Raw genomic sequence first — 22621 nt, 5'->3', positions numbered from 1 at the left:
GGGGATAAATCCCCCCATCCCCCCCGGGATCTACGCCTATGTGGGAAGCTAACAAACAGAGGGCGTACGGTGACTGAAAAGATCAGTTGTGAAAATCTATCAATTGTGCAATCATTAATTAAATCAGAGTTTTAAGCTTAAATGTAATAGCCAGAGTACAATTGGCAAGTGGACTACGGAGAAGTCTAAACCAACTCACGTTATGGCTCCCGCATTGCCTGAGCTTACTTAACGCAGCGTATTGATTGCATGATGTCCACGCTGCGCGCATTTGAACGCGTTCAAATCGCCGTAAAGTGATTAGTTGAATAAGTTTTGATGGTCACATATTATCGGTTTTTCAATAAGTTTTCCTGAAAAGGTCTATACTGTTACAGGATATAAAGACTGCACAAAAAGTAACGCAGCCGTTACAAATACGTCTCTAGCTTCAAAACTTTTAATTATATTCACAATATTTTAAAATAGAAAGGCATGTAGTTTATGTACGCGCATTTTGATACCCCATATGCCCAATTTCGTTCAATATTAACAACACCGCAGTATTTTTAAAGAAAAATCCGTGAATTTAAAAGTTGTAGTATATATTGTATCAATTTGAATCCAGCGCGAAGATAAATGGCAGGTTTTACATGCCACAATACTGTGTGTTTGATAACTATTGATCGCTGTAAGTACAACTTTTTAAATTCGGGGTTTTATCCTTAAAATTACTGCTGTGTTGTTAATATTCAAAGAAATTGGACAAATGGGATATCAAAATACACGTAAATATAAAACCACCTGTCTTTCTATGTTAGAATATTGTGAATACAATTAATAATTCTGAAGCTATAGACGTATTTATAACGGCTGCGTTACTTTTTGTGTGATCTTTAGTATTACATAATAGTAGTATAGTGAAGAAAAACACACCTGCTCTACGGGGGAACAGACTTTCAAGTAGGATTATTATCTTTTGCAAAATTCCATTATGGCGTAAACATGAAGTCGGGTTCTGATTGGCTAGTTGAAATACGTCATCAATACATCAGCACCTCATTCGCCGATCAATCGCGTGACGCAGGCGTGAATTTACGCGAGCGTACGAGGTGGGATAAAAACTGCGAAGCATCTTTGCAAAAGGCTGTAGACAGTCAAAATTACATTTACAAATTGTCTCAAATGAACATGAACAAACAAAATCACAAATATTTTTTTAATATTTTCACATTTTTTAATCGTTTTTCTAGCCACAATACGGCTGATATTACATGCAAAAATTAGGTCGGTCGGGCCCGTAAATTAGGAGTTTTTTCTTCACCTATTATGCTAAATTAGTGTATCCTTGGTGTAAAATATTGATGAGTATGACGAGTCTCCATTGAGGAAACAAACTGGGTGTTGTTTGCCTCTGTCTAGTTGTGATAACGTTTACCGACACATCCGTCTTTGACACCCAAGTTAAGTTCCAGCATGAAAGAAAAATAACAATAATAAAGGATTACGAGTTGGTTCACATACCATTGTTACCTTTCGTTTCCTTTATAATCGGTTACCCAACTGAAACTATAATACCAGCTCATTGCGATACCGCACATGTAAAACAGACACATGTGCACAACCAGAGAAGATCTGATTTAATCAGTTGAGCTGTTTTCAATTAGTGTTATCTTGGTTTAATAGCTTTTAATGGGGTTAAAGTCCTGCAAAGGTCGTGGTGAATTCTACTGTAGACATGACTGCATCATGATCCATTCATATACCAAAATAGGCTTTGAAAAAGGGGCCATTGATATACCGAAAGGCTGAAAATGCCCGTGAAAATGCTACCCATATTTGCGGCACGTCCCCGTATGGTCATTTGTACTGAGTACCCCCCCGGAATCTTCTACATCTTCTACAACTCATATTCAGAGCTGGCAAAATAACCTACCTAATTGTAAACTAGTTGCAGCAGTAGCGAGACTTGGTTTTCACGAAAATAGCAAATAGGTCGGCTCGTCCCACATCTGAAAGACAATGACATGTGAAATCAATTTGAAGTAGAGTTTGTTGTTATACAAGACCCACTAAGTCACTTAATTATGCACTGGAAACGATCGAATACAGTGTTGAAATTATCACAAAAAATTATCGCTAAAACATACGACGGTCGTAGATGAATATTATACAGAGGGCTACTTTCCTTCTTTAATTTGAACTAAAACATTTATAGTGATATTTTAATGAGATGAAATTACCTTCGACCTTATTCCAATTAGCATATGTCCTCGTGGTGCTGTACAGAAAAATGGGTTTTGCTTCTTGCTCGTATTCCCATGAACAATAATTTTTGCCGATGACCGCCATCCATCCAGCATGTTTTTCACACCCACCGTAATTACGGTTGATAAAGAAGCGACGATTATGGGCACTGCATCGTTGAAATTAAAATTACGAAATGTTGTCATAACTATATATAGCTTGTACTCATATAAATAAATAAATAAATAAATAAATAAATAAATAAATAAATAAATAAATAAATATATAAATAAATAAATAAATAAATAAATAAATAAATAAATAAATAAATAAATAAATGGTTTAAAGCGTATTTTTTTCAGGAAAACGGCAGAGGTGTATAAAATTTTGACCTTTCATATTGAAAATATACATTATTTTCCTAAACAAACCATATTTTTTGGGTGTTTGGGGGAAAAATCCATATCTTCAATACGAAATGTGAAAATTTTCACTTATTTGTCGGCTTTTCATCCCAGTTACATACACTTTAAGTACATATCGTTATATTCATAAAATTTACTTCGAGGACTGTTAAATATCAAAAATATCAATTTTTAATCATTTGCCATAAAATGTGACCGTACACGACGAATGAGCCGTAAATTCCGCCCGGTCAATTTTGTTTTATTTCATGTTTAGAAAATATTAATCAAAAGCTTTAAAATTGTGTATCATTTGACTTCAAACGATATCCAGAAGCGGGGTTATGGTTTGTTGAACTTCTTCAATTTCTTTTCCCATATTGTTGGTAATAAATATCAAACAGTCATAATTGGCGGTCATTTCAAATCATCCCCAAGTCAACGATGTTCAGGAATGTCCTCTCATTGTTAATTGTTGGTTATACATACCTAGACAAAATACAATGCTTTGTAATCCACCATTTGAACATGCAGGATTTAGCCAAAGCAAACAAAGACTAGAGATATTTAAGAATTCTATAGAGATAGGTAGAAGCATATTATCCTCTTCAACAATAGGATTATTGATTGGTGTAAAAGGTGTTTGACTAGCGCTATCAAAATGAGATACATGTATAGCACTAACTTGAAGTACCTATGAATACGATCTTCATGCACATTAACACTGTAACTCAGAATACAATTTAGGACATTTACGGCTCCTTCGTGATGTACGGTCACAAATGTGTATTATATCGCGAATTTCAATAAATCAAAATTATTTGATATCAGAAGGAAATTCTTCGTGTTCAGAATGTAATTCAATATGTCTGATGTGCTCTCGTGTCCCACAAAAAATACTGTCCAAACGTTCATAGCCCACCCCTTAAAAGGCCCTTCAACATGTTCAACCCACACCTTTATTGATATAAAACAAGAGATTAGTATTTTAGAAAGTACGAGATTGTATATCAGAAAGAGGGGGCTCGTCCGAGAAACGCACTGCTGAATTTGCGTCTGTTTAGATTTGTGCAAAAGGTAATATGGTGTGGCGATCAATGAAAACGAGTTTCAATGAAGAGTGACGCACTTGCAGTGGCGTAGCCAGGATTTTATTATGGGGCAAAGCCATTTTTTCGTCCCTATTTGTCAACTTTTGTTTCAATTTCAGTCATTTTCATGACACTTTACCCTTTGTCGTCCCCATTTTATCCTTTAAAATTTTCTGTAGGGGCAATTTGCCCCCCCCCCCCCCGCTACGCCCCTGCATTACATGGTATTTTGCTCTAGCTGCTTTCTATCTTACCCGGCAACAGAGAAGTAATTTTGTGATCCACTAACGATATCATCATAGGGAGAATAAAGAAGTCGAGCTTTCGTGAACCAGTTAACGTCATTTGAACCTTCTCCGTCAAATATCATACTCATCAATTCTTTACCAGTTGCATCCAGGAATGCTACTTTTACCTATCAAAAGAATATAACGTTTTCCATAAACGGACGGACGCAAAACAATACAGACCTACGCAAACATGCACACATGCATGCACACGCCTATCCCTACACATTTATTTATTTATTTATTTATTTATTTATTTATTTATTTATTTATTTATTTATTTATTTATTTATTTATTTATTTATTTATTTATTTATTTATTTATTTATTTATTTATTTTTATTTATTTATTTATTTATTTATTTATTATCAGCCTACAAGAAAACCTGATTTTCAGCAGGTCACTGGGTTCATTCAATCATTATAATCAACAAATAATGTGTATGTGTTTGCATGCATAATTATTACATATAGTGAGAAATGGGCTCAAACTAATTCAGATTTCAGTTTTTCTGACAAACTTGAATTCTTTCTGACACAAATTACACTCCATGTCAATGCTCCCTGCATATTTCATGCTCCCTGCATATTTCTACATTGATTTACCATAATTTGCTTTGAATTTGTTAGTTTGAAGATAACTTGTGTGTCATACGCGTGTCTACGATGGACTGGGATATAAGTAAAATAAACCAATAAGAGCTTTAAGCTTTAAAAAATAAACGTCCGCTTAGTATAAGCTGTGTGAGATCATTACTTAACGCTAATTTTATCTTTTTAAAATCATTGCCATGAAAAGACATTGATGTATCATCAGCATACTTTCCGTAGTACAATTAGTTGTAACAATATTGGCACAAGAATAGAACCTTGTGGTAGACCTGCGTTTATGTTAATTACCCAGCAACACTGCGAGTTAACTTCATTTATTAGTTCTTTCATTCTAAACTACAATGCATCAAATGATTAGACAACCTGCAGATTAAATTGTATGTCGTAAAACCTATCGTTATGACTCTCTATTGGCGTGTTTACGTACCTCCATAATGTTCCTTCTTCCCCAGTTCAAAGCAGACTGGCTCTTGTAGTGCCCCTTGAAACTATTATCAAGTTTCCTTGCTGCTGGGACATCCTCATTCAACGGTTCGTCTCGACTCCACACATCGACCGGATCATAGAGGGACTTGTCGGTATTCCCAACTGGTGCAATGCCTGCCACCGCTTTAAATACAAGCTCCCATTCAGGATCATCAGCTGAAATGTTGATGTGAAGGCAAATATATGATTAAAAAAAGACAAAATATAAGCCGCAGCAGAAACTCGTTATACGTCATGTACTGACTCATGGCATTTCTCACACATGGTGGAGAACATGTTTACTTTCAAGAAGGGCTAACCTGAAAAAGGTCGCTCACCGCGATATGTTTCCACTTTACATAAACCTTCCTCATAAAACCCCAAAGTTTATTTCAGGAATTAAAAGATTAGATTACTATAAAAACGAAACAGTAATCTCTAGTGGGATAAATGGAATTTTTAAATAGATGTTTAGGAGCTTTTCAGTCTTCATTTTCACTAAATTACAAAATATAATGGCGCAAATAAAATATTAGTCTGTCTTCTAAACCAAATCAATTGTGACGCGATTTGGTATCAAAAATCGTTATATATGTTGCACAATACATGTTCATATAGACGAATCCAAATTCACGCATTCCTACACCTGACTAGCAGCCTTTAGTTGGGTCCCCGTCAGCTACAATGCACCTAAAATGTGAAATGATTCGGCCATGGCGGAAATTTTAAACTGCATTCCGTCACCCGTTTTACATCTTCCGCGAAAACACAGGTAGACAAAAGAATGATTAAAGTTTACAACACAATACAGTTCCCTTCGGCAAAACACACAGCTTCTACATGGTCTATTCGCTGTTAAAGTGACATAATAATCGGATTAACTACACCTGGTATCTATGCATTGAACCATATCATTCTGATCACTCGCACCTGTACGATAAGTATCTTTGAAAAAAGCGGTATTGTATCAATCTATGATTACAGACATACACAGGTGATGAGTGCAACCTGTTTGTAGTGCTTGTACCAGAATATCTTGATTATCAGGCTTCAGGAAACCACCGAAAATACAGAAAAAACTAAATAAAAATCATCAATAATCATCACTTCTGTGAAAAAATGCTAACAATCATAAACTTATAGGCCTATATTTACAATTTTTTTTTGGGGGGGGGGTATTTAATACTTTCCAACAAATTATCTATAGAAACATTGGAAATATTTCCAATTCCAGCGTGCAAATTGATCAAGCATGGCGGTCTCATACACCATATCAAACGCTACAAATGGATGCACTTGCGAACAAAAGGACTATGTATGAATAGATGCATATTTTGTATATGCGACGGGAATAGCTGCGGAATTATCTGTATTGTATATATTATTCTATTAACCCTCCTCGTCCGTGCATCTTCTCTAGGTGTTTGACGGCTTTTATTTGCACAATGGGGCGCTCAAAACACCAGGTTGGTGCTAGCGGGGACCCGAAAATGGCCTACCAAATCCTGACATGACTTGGCTCGTTGGATTCGTCTATACATCGGATACTTCAGGATTTACCAAAAATATTTAATTGGAAACCTTCCCACTCGGCTATGGCTATTTATAAAAAATAATCGGGCATTTTTAGCCTGTGCATTAATTTAGCGTTATTTCATTTTATTCTAAAACACTTTTAGAAACTTTTCATTTTTACTTGCTGCTGTGTTGTCATCTATGTCGCTTTCATTCAATTAAACATTATCAGTATATTTTTATAGGCCTACTCATTAAAGTCATTATTTATTTTCACAAATTTCCATTTTAAAAGCCAGTGAAAGGGGAGGTATATAGTGAAGAAAGTAGGGGTGAAAAGAGTGAAAAGAGTGAAAGCGAAGGGGACATCGAGAGCGGACATGGGTAGGGAGGACATCAAAAAAAGAATAAGTTTTGTTTAAGTAACTCACATAAGCTTGCAATCGAAGCAATGATGTCGTTTAACTTCGGTTCCAACGCAGCAGCAAACTGTAGAAAGACAAAAAATTATGCTGTTAGCTAATTGTATGTTGCTCTATTCTGTCTTCCCTGCAAACTTCAAATTATTCCCCAGATGGTACATGTAGCCTACAATCTGGACACTGAACCATTGCATCCAAGGACTAATGGTTCAAAAGCTTTCACAGAAGGACTGCCAAACACCTCTAGGTTCTTTATTATTGGTGTAAGAGTTGATTTTCAGCTTTTTTCACACTTGCTCTTTACAAAAATATATATCTTTCCAAATAACAGCTTTTTGCTAGCTGGACTTTCAGCTTTGACAACTCTTTGTTTGTGTGGTGACTGCCGATTTATAAAGCTGGGAAGTCAGCCTGAGGATTAAAATTTCTTACTGTAGATGGTAGTCTCACGGCACAGTTTAGACATGATTGACACTGAACTATTACATCTAAGGAAAGATAGTCAAGAAGTCGGATCCAATGCTGAGGTTTAGAGTGATGACAAAGAGGTAAATCCTTCCCCTTTGGGCGATTAACGAACAGATGTCTTGTGTAATCCATGCAATCGTATTTTTCAAATGCCATTTATAGAAAATAAATGTTTAAAAAAACCAGCATGACATCAAGTTTATTAATGTCGATGATATGACTTTTATTGACGGTAAATAATGCCTCATCACATACTAGGTCTACCTTATTTGCTTTCTTGTTGCCTTTAGCGGCACTGATTCCAGATACACATAAGAACAAAATAATCAAAGACGAACGCATTCTGGTAGTATAGGTGACCTATCTGAAATGAACAAGACAGTAAAACTTATAATAATTATATTGGCATCAACTGTTATAATAATAGGCCTACTATTGACATCCGTTAATTCACACAAGTTGTTCCCTTTCATTTACATGATGTAGTACCACTTTCGACAATTTTGGCGAAATAACGATTTCGCAAAAGGTAACGCAGTCGTTACGCCTAGAGAGCTTCAAAACCATTAACCGTTTTCACAATATTTTAACATAGAAAGAAAGGTGGCTTGTGTGCATACATTGTATCTCATTCGCCCAATTTTCGTTTAATATTAACAATACATCACTGAGTATTTTCTTAAAAGAAAAACCTCGAATTTAATACGATTAATTGTGCTGAAGCAATCGTATTTGTACCGCGTTACTTTTTGTGAACTGGGTTTATAGATTGCGCAATTCTTCTAATTCGACTAAGGGTGAAATTGGAATCATTTAAAACAATATAAATTAATCTGTATGCTCATAATGCATAAAAATGATATTGGTATTAGTGTCGACACTCTCAAAACTCGCAAAATGTATGCCTATTGCAAAAATATTTCGTTGAATTAATATTTTTGGGCCCTGGTATAATACACAAGTGTTATCAATGTACTAATTCAGAGCCCTAAGGCGGTTTTGTTTACTGAGAAACGACTTCTTCATGGCAGAAATCGCCATGATGGTAGATCGAATCCACTTGTTCTTTAAAAGCCATGCATTTTATTCCGCTCTATTTAATACATGTACTTTTTAGACGCATAATGGCCCGAGGGACATCCGACTAAGGCTATTCACAATAGCCCGGTGACTGACCTCTGAAGATCTCAGTGAGCCTGGTACGTCATCTGCATTAGACTGCCTCCACCAGTGTTCCATATTGCGTTTGTAACGTGATATGTTTCGTTACCCCAATTGTTTACGAATGAGGGCAGCTGTCATTTTTTCTGTTCTGCACATATAAAATCCGAATTTTGGTCAGTTTTTGGTTTCAAAACGAACGGTTGTTTGTCAATACGCTCGCTAACGACTATCATGTTCTTTCAACACATATATTCAAGTGCAAGCCATAAAATTGGCTTCTTTAGAAAGCCGAAATTACGGGAGATATTCCGCATTTTCTATCCCGGTATCCAAAGATTTATCGTCTGAATATAAAATCGAGCATAGCATATACACGCATTAACATTTCAGCACAAAATCAATTGAAAGAACATTTTAAGACCGATATTCAACTTCTAGTAACCAAAATTAATTAGTGGTCATGGTGGTAGGCCTTATTTGCCAAAATTTCTCGCGCTCCGTGCGCAATTGTTTCAAGAATTGGGGGGCGCCAATTTTGTTTCTTGCCCCGGGCGTTGACCCTAGTTACGCCACTGCATACACGTGTATCGATCCCGGGTATTGATTTAGTTTCCCTGCTGTACAATATAATTATTTACCAGGCGATGTCGATGTGCCTGGGCCCATACTACTTCACCTTTGGAGCTCTTGCACGTACATGTCAAGGTATAATACTCAAGTGCGATCAGTGTACTAATTCTGAGCCTTGTAGCTGCTTTATTTGCTGAGAAACGACCAGCCCTTTGTTTTAAAATTGGACCTTTGGGCCCTTGGCCTTGGACATCCGAGGCCATCAGAGGCCAAAATGGGCAAGTTACCCATCTACGGGGTATGCCACATATATTCCTTGGGGCCTTTGTAGTTTTAGACTTGTAAACTTTATATGATGCATAATTTCCTGATGTATTAACATAATGGGCATATACAGATTCTGGCATGCCCTGCAACAAACAAGATAATAGAGATTCTCCTGAATCATGTGGAGGTTGGAATACCTAGATGGCCTACCAGATGGATTAGCCGGAAACATAACGGCGCACCATCCTTCAAGAGTAGAGTGCATAAGCATCTTATTGCATTTGTCTAATGCTTTACTGTACCACTTCATTCTTGTTGTTCGTATAAGCTGCTATTTATCTAGTCTGGTGGTGTTTTAGAGAGAGTGAGTGTTTGGTGGAATATAATAGAGAGTGAGGGTCTGGTGGGGTATTAGAGAGAGTGTGGTCCAGTCTGGTGGTGTTTGAGAGAGAATGATGGTTTGATGGGGTACAAGAGGGAGTGAAGGCTTGGTAGGGTATTAGAGAGAGTGTGGGCCATGCCAGTCTGGTGGTGTTTTAGACCGAGTAAATATCTGGTGGAGTACAAGAGAAAGTGAGGGTCTGGTGGAGTATTAGAGAGAGTGTGGACCAGTCTGGTGGTGTTTTAGAGAGAGTGATGGTCTGATGGGGTATAAGAGAGAGTGAAGGCTTGGTAAGGTATTAGAGACAGTGCGTGCCACTCTGGTTGTGTTTTAGAGCGAGTGAGTGTCTGGTGGAGTATAAGAGAGAGTGAGGGTCTGGGGGTATTAGAGAGAGTGCGATCCAGTCTGGTGGTGTTTTAGAGAGCGTGGTTGTGAGTAGGGTATAAGAGAGAGTGAAGGCTTGGTAGGGTATTATGTGTTATGAGCATTACATGTATATCAAAATAATGAAAGCTTAAAACAAGGGCTTGCACATGGTGCTCACCAAGTTTTCGGTTGTGAATAGGGGAAGGGGGTTGAGTGTGGTCACGGGCATAGATATTCGTAAAACACAACTGTGCCATCTTGTTATATTTCTTGTTCGTTATCATTCAAATATCTTTTGACCAATCTATTTAATTACTGCAAATTCAGTTTCGTTCTAATCATAAGTGTAATCATAAAAGAATAAAAGAATAAATAAAAGAATAAATAAATAAATAAATAAATAAATAAATAAATAAATAAATAAATAAATAAATAAATAAAAGAATAAATAAAAGAATGAATGAATGAATGAATGAATGAATGAATGAATGAATGAATGAATGAATTAATTAATTAATTAATTAATTAACTAATTAATTACCAAGATATCAATGGCCATTGGTATTTGATAATTATGTTTGGCCTACCAGTGATCAAACATATCAAAATTAAGTAAACAAAATTTAAAGGAAAGCTCAGCTCGGGTGATTCAACTGACAAAAATCTGAGAGCAAAAAATCAGAATCGTGAGATCGAATCAACGCACTATTTAATTGGTGGAATAAAAAGCGAAATTGGTCAGGAAATAAAAAATCTTTAAAAAGATTTTTAAAGGATTAGTGGCTCTGTAAATTGATTTTGATCATAAGGTAACATGTAAAGAAAAAAACAATTATTGTTTTTGATAAAAAAAAACATTAAAAAAAAACAATATGACGGATCCATACAGAGCAATAAACAAATTTAATTAATTGCTTTCAATTTTGAGAATTGAATGATATTCTGATTACAAAAGAGAATAAAATCGAGAAAACCGGTATAAAATTGAATATTAGGTGAGATAAAGAAACAAGCACAGCACTTGTTTTGTGACAATTCCAGGCCATTTTGTCACTTAGAGATGATACGAACACAATATCATTGCATTATAAGTTTTATCGCAATAATACAACTTACAAGTAATCTTTAATGAAAACATTCGATGGAGCTGACTAAATCTGACGGACGATTTCCTCCTTAAATTATACTTTTAAAATGCAATGTGCACTCACCGTAACAAAGGATATTACAGATGCTTCGTCAAAAGCCAAGATATTCTTGCTGAACCAATATTGGCTGTGTCGGTAGTTTCAAGTGATTGGTATTACTAATATTCAGTGATATTTATGCAGAAATGATAATGCAGACAATTATAAACAGATTTTCGACAGCACTACATGTTTGACCAATAAGATGTATCGTTATTTCCTAGCCAACAATCTACAAGAAACGAATCACCACATTGGTCAGGTCTCAAACTTTTGTGGGGTGTGACATACACACTATAAACCAGATGGTAGACTTTTGTGTACTGCGCAAACGTCGATTTCAACATTGACGCCCACGTTTATGGTTCAATATTATCCACGAAAAAAGCTTATTTCCAAAATTTTAGTTGATTCGGAAATATTGCATTTGCGAGTTAGTTACGTGTAATAATTGCCCCATATAGACATGATAGATCAATGTTTGACAGACAGAAAATATGAATAGGGTGATGTTATAAAACAACCAATTTTGCAAGAAAGGTTATGCACGCAAACAATACATTTAATGAAATTTGACCTTTGATCCCTACCTACCTACCTACCTACCTACCTACCTACCTACCTACCTATCCTCTTCGGGCCCAGTGGCCCATATGATAAGGCTGCAAGTCTCCTCTTCCAGCTGTCCCTTTCTCTAGCTACTGGCTTGGCTTCGCTCAATGACCTCCACCCTAATTTCTTCCTTTCTTTTTCCACTGTCCGCCTCCATGTTGTCTTAGGGCGACCAACTTTCCTTCTGCCTTCTGCAGCCCAGGAAAGTGTTGTCATGCAGTGGCTATTACTTCCATCCTTAGCACATGGCCAATCCATTTCCACCTCCTTCTTTTTGCTTCTTCACTTGTCCTGTTCAGTTTGGTTTTCGCGTCTGGTCCCACGGGACCTGACGCTGATATAGTGTTGGAATTAAATCCCCAGTGAGTTCCAGTGACACTTTCTAGAAGTTATCTGTTACTCAGCTGAAGATATACATACAGTGATAATTGACATACTGAGACAGAGACGGCAGAGCGTACCTGGCCTAGGTCGATGTCAGTGAACTTTCTCCATCCCACCATTAATAGACTGGCGATATGAAACTAGGCCAAAAAAATATATTGTTGTCTTGTCCTCAAGTACACAACCATTTTTGTGGCCCTATTTTGTGACAGGGATTGGTTGAATATATTTCAGTTAAATAAATAAATAAATTTAATTAATTAATTAATTAATTAATTAATTAATTAATTAATTAATTAATTAATTAATTAATTAATTACAAGTAATTAATAATTAATTAATAATTAATTAATTAATTAATTAATTAATTAATTAATTAATTAATTAATTAATTATTAATAATAAATTAATTATTAATAATTAATTACTTACTTAATTAATTAATTAAATTTATTTATTATTAATTAATTAATTAATTAATTAATTAATTACTTGTCATCAAAGGTCAGAGGTCATCAATCAGAGGTCATCCTTCAAAGGTCATATGGGGTCAATGGTGTCAAAAAGTATCTATCAAATTAGAGAAAACAACTGTCGCTGCTCCACCAGCATATTACTATTCAAACAGTTTACTAAACTATTCAAACAGTATACAATCAGTTAGACAAATACAATTTGCACATTTTATAATTGTTCAGACATAACTCAAGTGCATCTTATATCTCTAATACCCCTATAATTGTCAAGATGTCAAAACTTTCTTATCATTTTTATATTTAATTACCACCAACTACATTTATTTTTATATGTCGACTAATAAAACGCCATGAGAGTACATAATTATACTACTATTTGATTCCTGATTCTTCAGGTCTGTTTCCATGCCCACAACGCACCCAATCTTCTCTCTGGACCAGACGCATCCCTTTTTAAAGGAATTTTTATCTTTAGTAAGTCATTGTTTGATATGACATATGGCTATCTAATCTTCAGTATTCTCCTGAGACATTTGAATTGAAAAGTGTCCAACTTCCTGTTATCGCTATCATTGATCTTCTAATACTGACATTACCAGAGATTTGAACAGCTTCAGTTTGGTTCATAAAGTGAGCTTGCTTGCATTCCAGATTTATTTGAGCTTCATGAATGATCCCATTGCCTTTCAAATTCTGTTCCTCATGTCATGTCCACCTTGGTTGTTGACATTTGCACCTAGGTATGTATACTTTTCTACCTCATTTAGTTGCTGGCCTGCTAAGACTATCCTGGTGTTGGATTTGCTGTTTATTCTAAGCACTTCAGTTTTCTTGGTATTAATTTTTAAACTAGTTCTTGCTACAAATTCACTTGCTTTGTTGCCTTATCCTGCATGTGTTGGATGGTAGATGATAGAAGAGCTGTATCATCCGCAAAGTCCAAATCCTCTAATTTTGTCATAAATTTCCATCTGATTCCTGTGTTATTTCCCTCAGTTGCATGTTTCATAATCCAATCAACCACAATCAAGAAAATAAAGCCAGACATTACATCCCCTTGCTTCACACCAGTTTTCACCTTGAACCATTCTGACTCCTCCCCTTCATCTAATACTGCGCACTCGCTATCTTCATACAAGATCTGGACCATTCGTATTATCTTTGATGGAATTCCATAGCTAGCCATAATTTTCCACAGGCTTTCTCGGTGTACGGAGTCAAACGCTTTTTCAAAGTCCACAAACGTAATGTATAAGGTTGACTGCCACTCAATTCCGCAAAACAAAAATCTGCTCCGACTGTACTTCTGCCACTTCTAAATCCAGCCTGTTCATCTCTCAACTTACTTTACTTGGGACAGAAGTCAACGTAATGCCTCGCCAATTTCCACATTCTGTGAGATCCCCTTTCTTTGGTAACTTGACAATGAGCCCCTGCTTCCATGTTTTGGGTACTTCTTCTTTATCCCAGATTGTGTTAAAGAGGCCTGCGAGCCAGTCTACAGTTGTGTCTATGTCTACTTTCAACGATTCAGCCGTAATTTCATCTTTGCCACCTGATTTTCCGTTTTTCATCTTTCTAATTGCTGCTCTAATTTCTGCTTTTGAGATGTGTTGATCACTTATGTCTTCGATTACCGCTACTTGTTCATTTTAACTCCTCTGATACTGGGTTGGTTGGTAGTGGTCTATTTAAAACTTATTCAAAATGTTCTCGCCATCTTGTTCTCCTTGCTGATTGTTCTGTTAATATGTTCCCAGATTTGTCCTTTACAGCGTTGCTTGTTCTTTGTCATATAATTCCTTCATTCGCCCATTTCCTGCTGCTTGTTCTGCCCGAGCTGCGAGATCATCAGCCCATTCCCGCTTGTCCCTTCTCATACTTTTCTTGACTTCCTTGTCTTTGCTCCGGTATTCGTCTTTTAAGTTCTGTTTGATTCTGCTTGACTTTGTCTGTTCAATGTCACTCTTCAGCTTTATCCTCTCCTCTACTAAATCCCATGATTTCTTGCTGATCCATGGTTTCTGGCCCTTCTTTTTGTACCCGAGAACCTTCTGTGCAGTTTCTTTGTAAGCATTCTCAAAATGTTGCCACTTCTTCTCTACACTCTCTTCTACATCCTCATAATCTTGGAGTACATCAAATCTATTTTTAAGTTCAATTTTGAATTTTGATCTGATGGTAGTCTGTTGGAGTTTGGTTGTATCAAATTTCCTTCTTGTCACTTTTGATTGTTGCTTTCTTTTCAACTTAATCTTGAGTTTGGTACGAACTAGTTGATGATCTCTGTATATATCAGCTCCCCGCATGGCCCTTGTATCCTGTACAGATGTCCTGTGCTGTGTGCTTACCATTACATGATCAATTTGGTTCTTAGTTCTTCCATCTGGAGAAACACACGTTTGCTTGTGTATCTGTCGATGAGGAAAAATTGTTCCAGTAATCACAAGGTTATTTAGATTACAAAAGTCGACAAGCCTCTCTCCATTGTCATTCCTCACTGCTAGTCCATGTTTCCCCATGATGCTTTCACAGCCTTCATTATCCTCTCCAACCTTAGCATTAAGGTCTCCCATCACAATAAATAAGTCATGTTTGTGAATGCTATCTGCAATTGCTTGCAGTTGGTCATAAAAATTGTCTTTATCCTCTTCATTTGTTTCATTGGTGGGTGCATATACTTGAAGGATTGAGAATGTCAAAAATGTTGAAAAGAATCTTGCATAAATGATCCTATCGTTTATTGGTTTCCATTCTATCAGTGCCTGCTCTGCCGTCTGCGACATCATTATTGCAACTCCGTGTTGATGTAAATTATCTTCTCTCCCAGAAAAAATCTCACTTTCTCCTGTGCTCAACTTGACCTTTCCATGCCCTGTCCATCTACACTCACTTACTCCCAAGACATCAATGTCATATTTTTCCATCTCCTTTTGCAAGCTGAGCTAATCTTACAGGTGCAAGTGATCAGCGTGATATGGTTCAATGCAGAGTACATTCGCGGTATATTCAAAAATATGGAAAAATATTATTGTTTGAACCTATTGCTATGGTAGTTAATCCAATTATTACTTAACTTCGCCAGCGTATAAAGACTGTACTTCTGTCTTTCAAACCACACAAAACAGAGAAATTACATGGTAAATAGCACAGGTGATGTAGCCAGCTTTCTTTGTCCTTGACCCTTTTCTTTTCGTTTGCCTTCACGATTTTCTCTTTCATTTTCTTCTCAGTGGCATTATAAATGGTACTCTACAGGTAGTATGAGATTATGGGGGTGTAGAAATGTCACGCCTAAGCAAATCAAGATTTCCAAGGTCTAAGTTTTCCCCCAAATTCTGCCGCCAGTGTTGGGGTAGTCTGTGATTTAGGATATACACATATGTGACCCCCTCTGACAAAACCAGGAACAAGTCGCATTTTTGACATTTGATGATTTGAATATAAATGTAAGCACTAGATAAAAAGCTTTAAAATGATACCAAAATTATATAAATAGCATCAATACTTTTCAAGATATGGATAATTTAGAAAATGATACCTTGATATTTTTGCCAAATTGCTGTTCTGAATAATGGACCAATTAGTTTCCTACCTTACACCAGGATTGAATAGGGATTATCATAGTTCAACTGTTATTTATTTATTAAATAACCCTCTTTTTAATAAGTACTTTCAAAGATTTGAAAGTCCACTTATTTCTAAGTCAAAGTCAAATACCATGTTGGAGCTGGTCATATGTGTTTTCTACACTCATTGAGATGTTTTTCATTAGGGATGCGAGCGAAATTCGGCTGCACTCGAGCGCAGTCGGCTGCGCTTTGGCCCCACTATTCTTTTTAATTCTGGCTGCACTGTCTGGCTGCAACAGTTACAAGGTTGGCTGCAACATAGGTGGTCAATGTATTTTGAAAGTTGCAGCCAGAGTGCGGCCATAGGGTGTTAGGTCGCATGAGGATTATATCTGCTTGGATAAACAATGTGGTTTGCTGTACAATAAACCATTATTCCTATTGTCATACCTTTACATACTGGTATGCTATTTTTATATGTTTTGCATTATTACTGTGTATCTTTATGCCAAATGCATAGTACATGTAATAATTATGTGAAATACATAAAATAATAAAAACACGGACACCTAAAATCATTCATTTATTCATCAGTTATATTTAACGTTATCAGAAAACGTAGGCAATACAGAATATTATCATACAACATAGTTAAAAATGCAAATCTACAAAATATAACAATATTTACAAATACAATATAAGATTATTAATACAATTATATAAATATGGTAAATATGATTATAACCAAGGTCAATACCATTAGAACTTGACAATATAGATTAATCAACCATAGTAGGCCTAATGCAAATAGGCTCAATAAGTGACAATTGATTATTATAATAAATAAGCGAGATATAATTTTTACAAAGTCATACTACAGAAACATGATAGAACTGAAATAAGCACGCAATGAAAAAATATCAAAAAGTTATTTACAGTGTAACAACAATAATGCTAAACAAACCGGGTTCTGTTTAATATGAAGCATACTTTGCACAACGAATCTAGGAATCTAGGAAACAGTCCTCAAAATGTTTATAGTCTCTTGATTTCCTTTTGTCCACTTTGTAGTAATAAGGATTTGTGGTTTCTCTGGGCTATTTACTATTACACAATAAGCCTTTTATGCCTTAGATCCAATTCACTGGGTCTTGGATATGGGTCGCAAGGTAGGTGATAACAGAAAACTATTACTAGCGCAGCCGGTCGCAGGTAGCGGGGCCAACCTTGAGTTGGCCTCGCCTGGCCCCGCAAAGATTAGAGTGCAGCCAGAGTGCAGCCGGCTGCGCTATAGTGCAGCCAGTTTGTGCTCTTGTGCCTTATGAAAAAGTAATAAATCTAGCTATTGCGAGCAAAAAACAGAAGGTAAGGGAACTGGTTTGACATCAGCTAAAGCACACCATGTGGGAATAAATTTACATTAAGCATGTGTACTGTGGGAAGCCAGTAGAACAATGCGAGTGAGAACAATGATTGCAAATTGCAGATTGCTATGTTGCGTGCAGTTTAAAACTGTTATCAAATGCTATTGTCACAAATCACAAAACTCGCGGAAACACAGCTTACACATGGTAGACATAAAAATCCCAAATAAGTCCTGCCACGTTTAAGGGGGAGGACGAGGTATTGTTGGTCGAAGCAACCTAAAAATCGATTTTCATTATCTAGATCAATATATTATTGAAAAATAACACCTTGATGTTTTGCAAAAGTTCATTCTGCAAATCACATACTTTGCAAACTTGCTTAATTTATTGTTGTTAATGAGTTATGTACGTTTTACAAAAGTGTTGTTGTTTCAGCCCTCTTTACAACGTAACTCAAGAACCGCAGCACCTATAAAAGTATATCTGTGATATTTTAATTCTTCTACACACTCGCTATGAATTGAGCAATGCAGTTTTTGCCAAAGCTCACTACCATTCGTAAGATGCTGTGAACTACCAAATCACAGCAGTTTAAAATAATTATAACCTTAACACAACTTGATCAAGTAGACTGGTTCTATTTTTACTGAACCATGAAATGGTATCAGCCTATATTAGTGTATGTAACTTGCTTACTTACTTACTTACTTGCCTACTTACCTACCTACTTACTAACTTACTTACTTTGGGTGTCTAAAGCAGAAGCGAAAAGGGGAATTTGTTTATCCATACACACTGTGTATTAACACAGGGGAGTTGGAAAATTTTGCAAAATGAAGGTCTAATTGAAGCCATTTGGTGCATCATTTTTACACTTTCTTTGAGCATGTTAAGGTCTAGAATAGAGATTTGATTATTTATGTTGAAGACATAGTCGAAAGATGAAGAGTCGAAAGCAGATATTATCCAATATAATCTGGGATATGAGTTTGTTTCAAATTACACCATGTGATTCGTGTAAAGAAGTGAGTGTTTGTCATTTGTCAAGTGGAACTTGAAAACTTGTTGGGTCTGACCATATTTAGCAACATTTAATTCATAATTTTTCACATTTATCGCAACTTTGTCAAATATTGAATTAAAAAATTATAATCTATGAACAGACAGTAATCTCTAACTTTTACTACGATCTAATCCTAAACGTGAATCCTGAAAAATAACAGTAATTCTGAACTAATTCTTACTCTAAAACACAGGGTGGGGACTGTGTTCCGTATATGGGTGCACCTTCGCTTTGAACCACTTTCAAAGTACGGCTCATTCATAGCGTCCTATATTCTGGATTTTTTTTAAAGATACATATGTCATGATTTTTGCTTATAGGACTACTATCGTGTTAATAATTTAATATTTTGCTTTATATTTGCGCGCTAATTGCCTAAGCCAATTTTCAATTAGTGAGACTCTTTTGTTGGCAAGCCACGTTAATGGATATCGATCATTCCATATGTTCTTGATTTTATGTTTTTCATATATTTTAAAAAACATGTGGTGATATTTTGCTACTTACTGTCTATATTAGGGACCTTTCACAAACACTTGTAACAGGGGGGCCTGATGCAAATTATTGGGCCTTCAGATAAGGGTTGAGAATGTTCTCGAAATTACCTGAATATATTTTTTCTTACCGCACTTCACCTTCAAAACATAAACCGTAAAGTATGATGTGAAATGATCTGAGCGAAAGGTAATATTTTTACATGTATGTGGCTATATTTTTGTTCTTAGCAACTAAAACCATTTCACACAAAGTCCAAGATTCGGCAATATGGAAAATAAGGATTTGAAAATCCTCATTTTAAATGACCTTGAGATGTCTTGGTTCGTCCAGATGGTGATTTTAGGCCCCCAAATGCACAGGCTGCTTGTTTGGAACGCCGTTTTTTGTCTACATGCGGTAATAGGGAAAATAGAGTTTTGTAAACCCTCATTTTAAATGACCTTGAGATGTCTTGGTTCGTCCAGATGGTGATTTTAGGCCCCCAAATGCACAGGCTGCTTGTTTGGAACGCCGTTTTTTGTCTACATGCGGTAATAGGGAAAATAGAGTTGTAGACCCTCATTTTAAATGACCTTGAGATGTCTTGGTTCGACCAGATGGTGTTTATACCCAGATGCCAAGGCTGCTTGTTTGAAACGGCGTTTTTTGTCTACAAGCGGCAATAGGGAAAATAGGGTTTTGTAGACCCTCATTCTGAATGACCTTGAGATGTTTTGGTTCAACCAGATGGTGTTTTAGGCCCCCCCCAATGCCCAGACTGCTTGTTTGGAACGCCGTGTGACATCCACCTCTACAGTGGACACATTACTTCCCAGATAAAACTAAAGTTTAAATAAGATTGACATGTTAGAAAATAAGATTGCCATGTTAGATAACCCCATCTGGGCAGTAGGACACTCATCTTTGTTCATGGGTGTCTCAGAATCAATCAGGCGAGTCTCACATAAACCCAGGATGCCTACTTTAAATCGCCAGGCTTCCTCCAGGAGTAATAAACCCAGGATGCCTACTTTAAATCGCCTGGCTTCCTCCAGGAGTAATAAACCCAGGATGCCTGCTTCAAATCGCCTGGCTTCCTAGAGGAGTAATAAACCCAGGATGCCTGCTTCAAATCGCCTGGCTTCCTCCAGGAGTAATAAACCCAGGATGCCTACTTCAAATCGCCTGGCTTCCTCCAGGAGTAATAAACCCAGGATGCCTGCTTCAAATCGCCTGGCTTCCTAGAGGAGTAATAAACCCAGGATGCCTGCTTCAAATCGCCTGGCTTCCTCCAGGAGTAATAAACCCAGGATGCCTACTTTAAATCGCCTGGCTTCCTCCAGGAGTAATAAACCCAGGATGCCTGCTTCAAATCGCCTGGCTTCCTAGAGGAGTAATAAACCCAGGATGCCTGCTTCAAATCGCCTGGCTTCCTCCAGGAGTAATAAACCCAGGATGCCTGCTTCAAATCGCCTGGCTTCCTCCAGGAGTAATAAACCCAGGATGCCTGCTTCAAATCGCCTGGCTTCCTAGAGGAGTAATAAACCCAGGATGCCTGCTTCAAATCGCCTGGCTTCCTCCAGGAGTAATAAACCCAGGATGCCTACTTTAAATCGCCTGGCTTCCTCCAGGAGTAATAAACCCAGGATGCCTGCTTCAAATCGCCTGGCTTCCTCCAGGAGTAATAAACCCAGGATGCCTGCTTCAAATCGCCTGGCTTCCTCCAGGAGTATATCCCAATGCCCAGCTGTTCGCAGTGTTCTCATATTCAATGTCCCTTTAACTCCTATAGTCTTAATGTAGAGGTTTGTTCAACCGCGTCTTTTAGTGTCAAGTTTGGCGTTTTGTGGGCTTCTGCTGAGGTTTTCCTCTACCTGTAGAAGTACAAAAAATCATCCGGCAGTTTCTTAGCACCCCTGTACCTCTTTTGCCAGTGAACAGACACCGGTGACTTGGGCTGTAAAGGTCGACCTTGGAACTTGCAATAGAAATAGTAGTGACCTGAATCTAGGGGCCTACTTACTGTCTATATTAGGGACCTTTCACAAACACTTGCAACAGGGGGGCCTGATGCAAAAAGAAAAATGCACATATTTTTTCAGGATCCCCCTTAACCCTTTCGGACCTAAAATTATCTTCAGGGGCCCCTTTTTTTACCATGAAAACTGAACGTCAACCCCACAGAAAACAGTGTATTCACTCATGTTCTATGAGCAAACCTTTGACCGCGAAGAAATTCGGGCAAACGCGGCATTATTAAAATGTGACTTTTCACATGTGATGAACTACTGGCGATGTGGTCTTTTCTCACTGCAGTACATATCCCTTCCATCTCAGCCATTTATCATTAAAAACAAAAGAATTAAATACCTTCTTTGCTTTTTAAAAAGAAGAAGAAGAATACCAAAGATTAAGTTTTCTTTTACAAACACATGAATATCCCTGGCCTACTGTATTGTTTGAGATTGAGTCCTATGGACTCAGATGCAACTTTTAACACTTTAAAACGGTCTCATTTTTTTACATAATGAACCATTGTGACTGAAAGCAATGACGTGTGACGCTGAAATTTGGTCCACATGTGTAAAACAAATAAGGCTACCCATATCCTTTTACAGGTTTGCATTTCGTCAAATATTTTTCGATTTATTTAAAAAAAGTATTTAGGGGAACTTATAAGTTGTGCACCCTATATTGCAATCCCGTTGATCATGCCATTGTTTTTATATAGTGATAAGCAAAATTATGTGCATTATTCTGTAAAATTGCAATTCATCCTTCACTGGTCGAGTAGCTTCAATACTTTGCAAAACTGAGGTGAAGTCCTAGGTTCGGTTTCTGTGCATCATCTTTTGAAGCCTATCTTTTTTTTTTTTAGTTGGGAAAAGTCCAAGATATCGGTTTGGGGGGTGGGGGCACAATGTTTCCTGCCATAATTGATGATAAACATATTATGAATATTCTATATAAAGTCCCAACCTGACTAAAATACCAACTCGGTATCAATAAAAAATACAATATCAAAATAAATTTTACTCAAAGTAATGAAAACAACTTTGTTGGCATTCATTGCTGATTTATTGTATTTGATGCTCCAAACGCATAATTACAATGATTCGATTCCATAATTATACAAAATAGTAAATGATCATTCTGAATTTCAATAATTACTCACCAATTAAACTTGTCATTAATTATTTAACAGATGCAACACAATGAAGCAAAATGGCTTATTGGGCTAATC

At 36.7% G+C, this 22621-nt stretch overlaps 2 protein-coding genes across 4 annotated transcripts; both read right to left on the bottom strand.

Annotated features, from left to right (window-relative positions):
- Nucleotides 1–988: 988 nt before the first annotated feature.
- LOC140151419 (uncharacterized) lies at nucleotides 989–11559 on the bottom strand. Of its 3 annotated transcripts, none has more exons than XM_072173754.1 (8): nucleotides 11451–11559; nucleotides 7755–7854; nucleotides 7032–7089; nucleotides 5048–5262; nucleotides 3976–4136; nucleotides 2223–2395; nucleotides 1916–1991; nucleotides 989–1429 (listed from the first exon to the last, which is right to left on the bottom strand). In XM_072173754.1, the coding sequence occupies exons 2-7, from the start codon at nucleotides 7830–7832 to the stop codon at nucleotides 1927–1929; spliced, it is 750 nt and encodes a 249-aa protein (XP_072029855.1). In that variant the 5' UTR covers nucleotides 7833–7854; nucleotides 11451–11559; the 3' UTR covers nucleotides 989–1429; nucleotides 1916–1926. The 3 variants fall into 3 exon arrangements, with proteins under 3 accessions (XP_072029855.1, XP_072029852.1, XP_072029853.1); XM_072173751.1 differs by having other exon boundaries at nucleotides 989–1432; nucleotides 1922–1991; XM_072173752.1 differs by having other exon boundaries at nucleotides 989–1432; nucleotides 1922–1991; nucleotides 7755–7850; nucleotides 11451–11543.
- A 3108-nt stretch (nucleotides 11560–14667) lies between these two features.
- On the bottom strand, nucleotides 14668–15684 carry LOC140150381 (craniofacial development protein 2-like). Its single transcript, XM_072172391.1, has one exon. The coding sequence runs from the start codon at nucleotides 15682–15684 to the stop codon at nucleotides 14668–14670; it is 1017 nt and encodes a 338-aa protein (XP_072028492.1).
- Nucleotides 15685–22621: the final 6937 nt, after the last annotated feature.

The sequence above is a fragment of the Amphiura filiformis genome, chromosome 4 (assembly GCF_039555335.1).
Source record: "Amphiura filiformis chromosome 4, Afil_fr2py, whole genome shotgun sequence".
Classification (NCBI taxonomy): domain Eukaryota; kingdom Metazoa; phylum Echinodermata; class Ophiuroidea; order Amphilepidida; family Amphiuridae; genus Amphiura; species Amphiura filiformis.
Note: the sequence above shows the minus strand (reverse complement) of the source record. Positions and strands in the feature narration are given on the sequence as shown.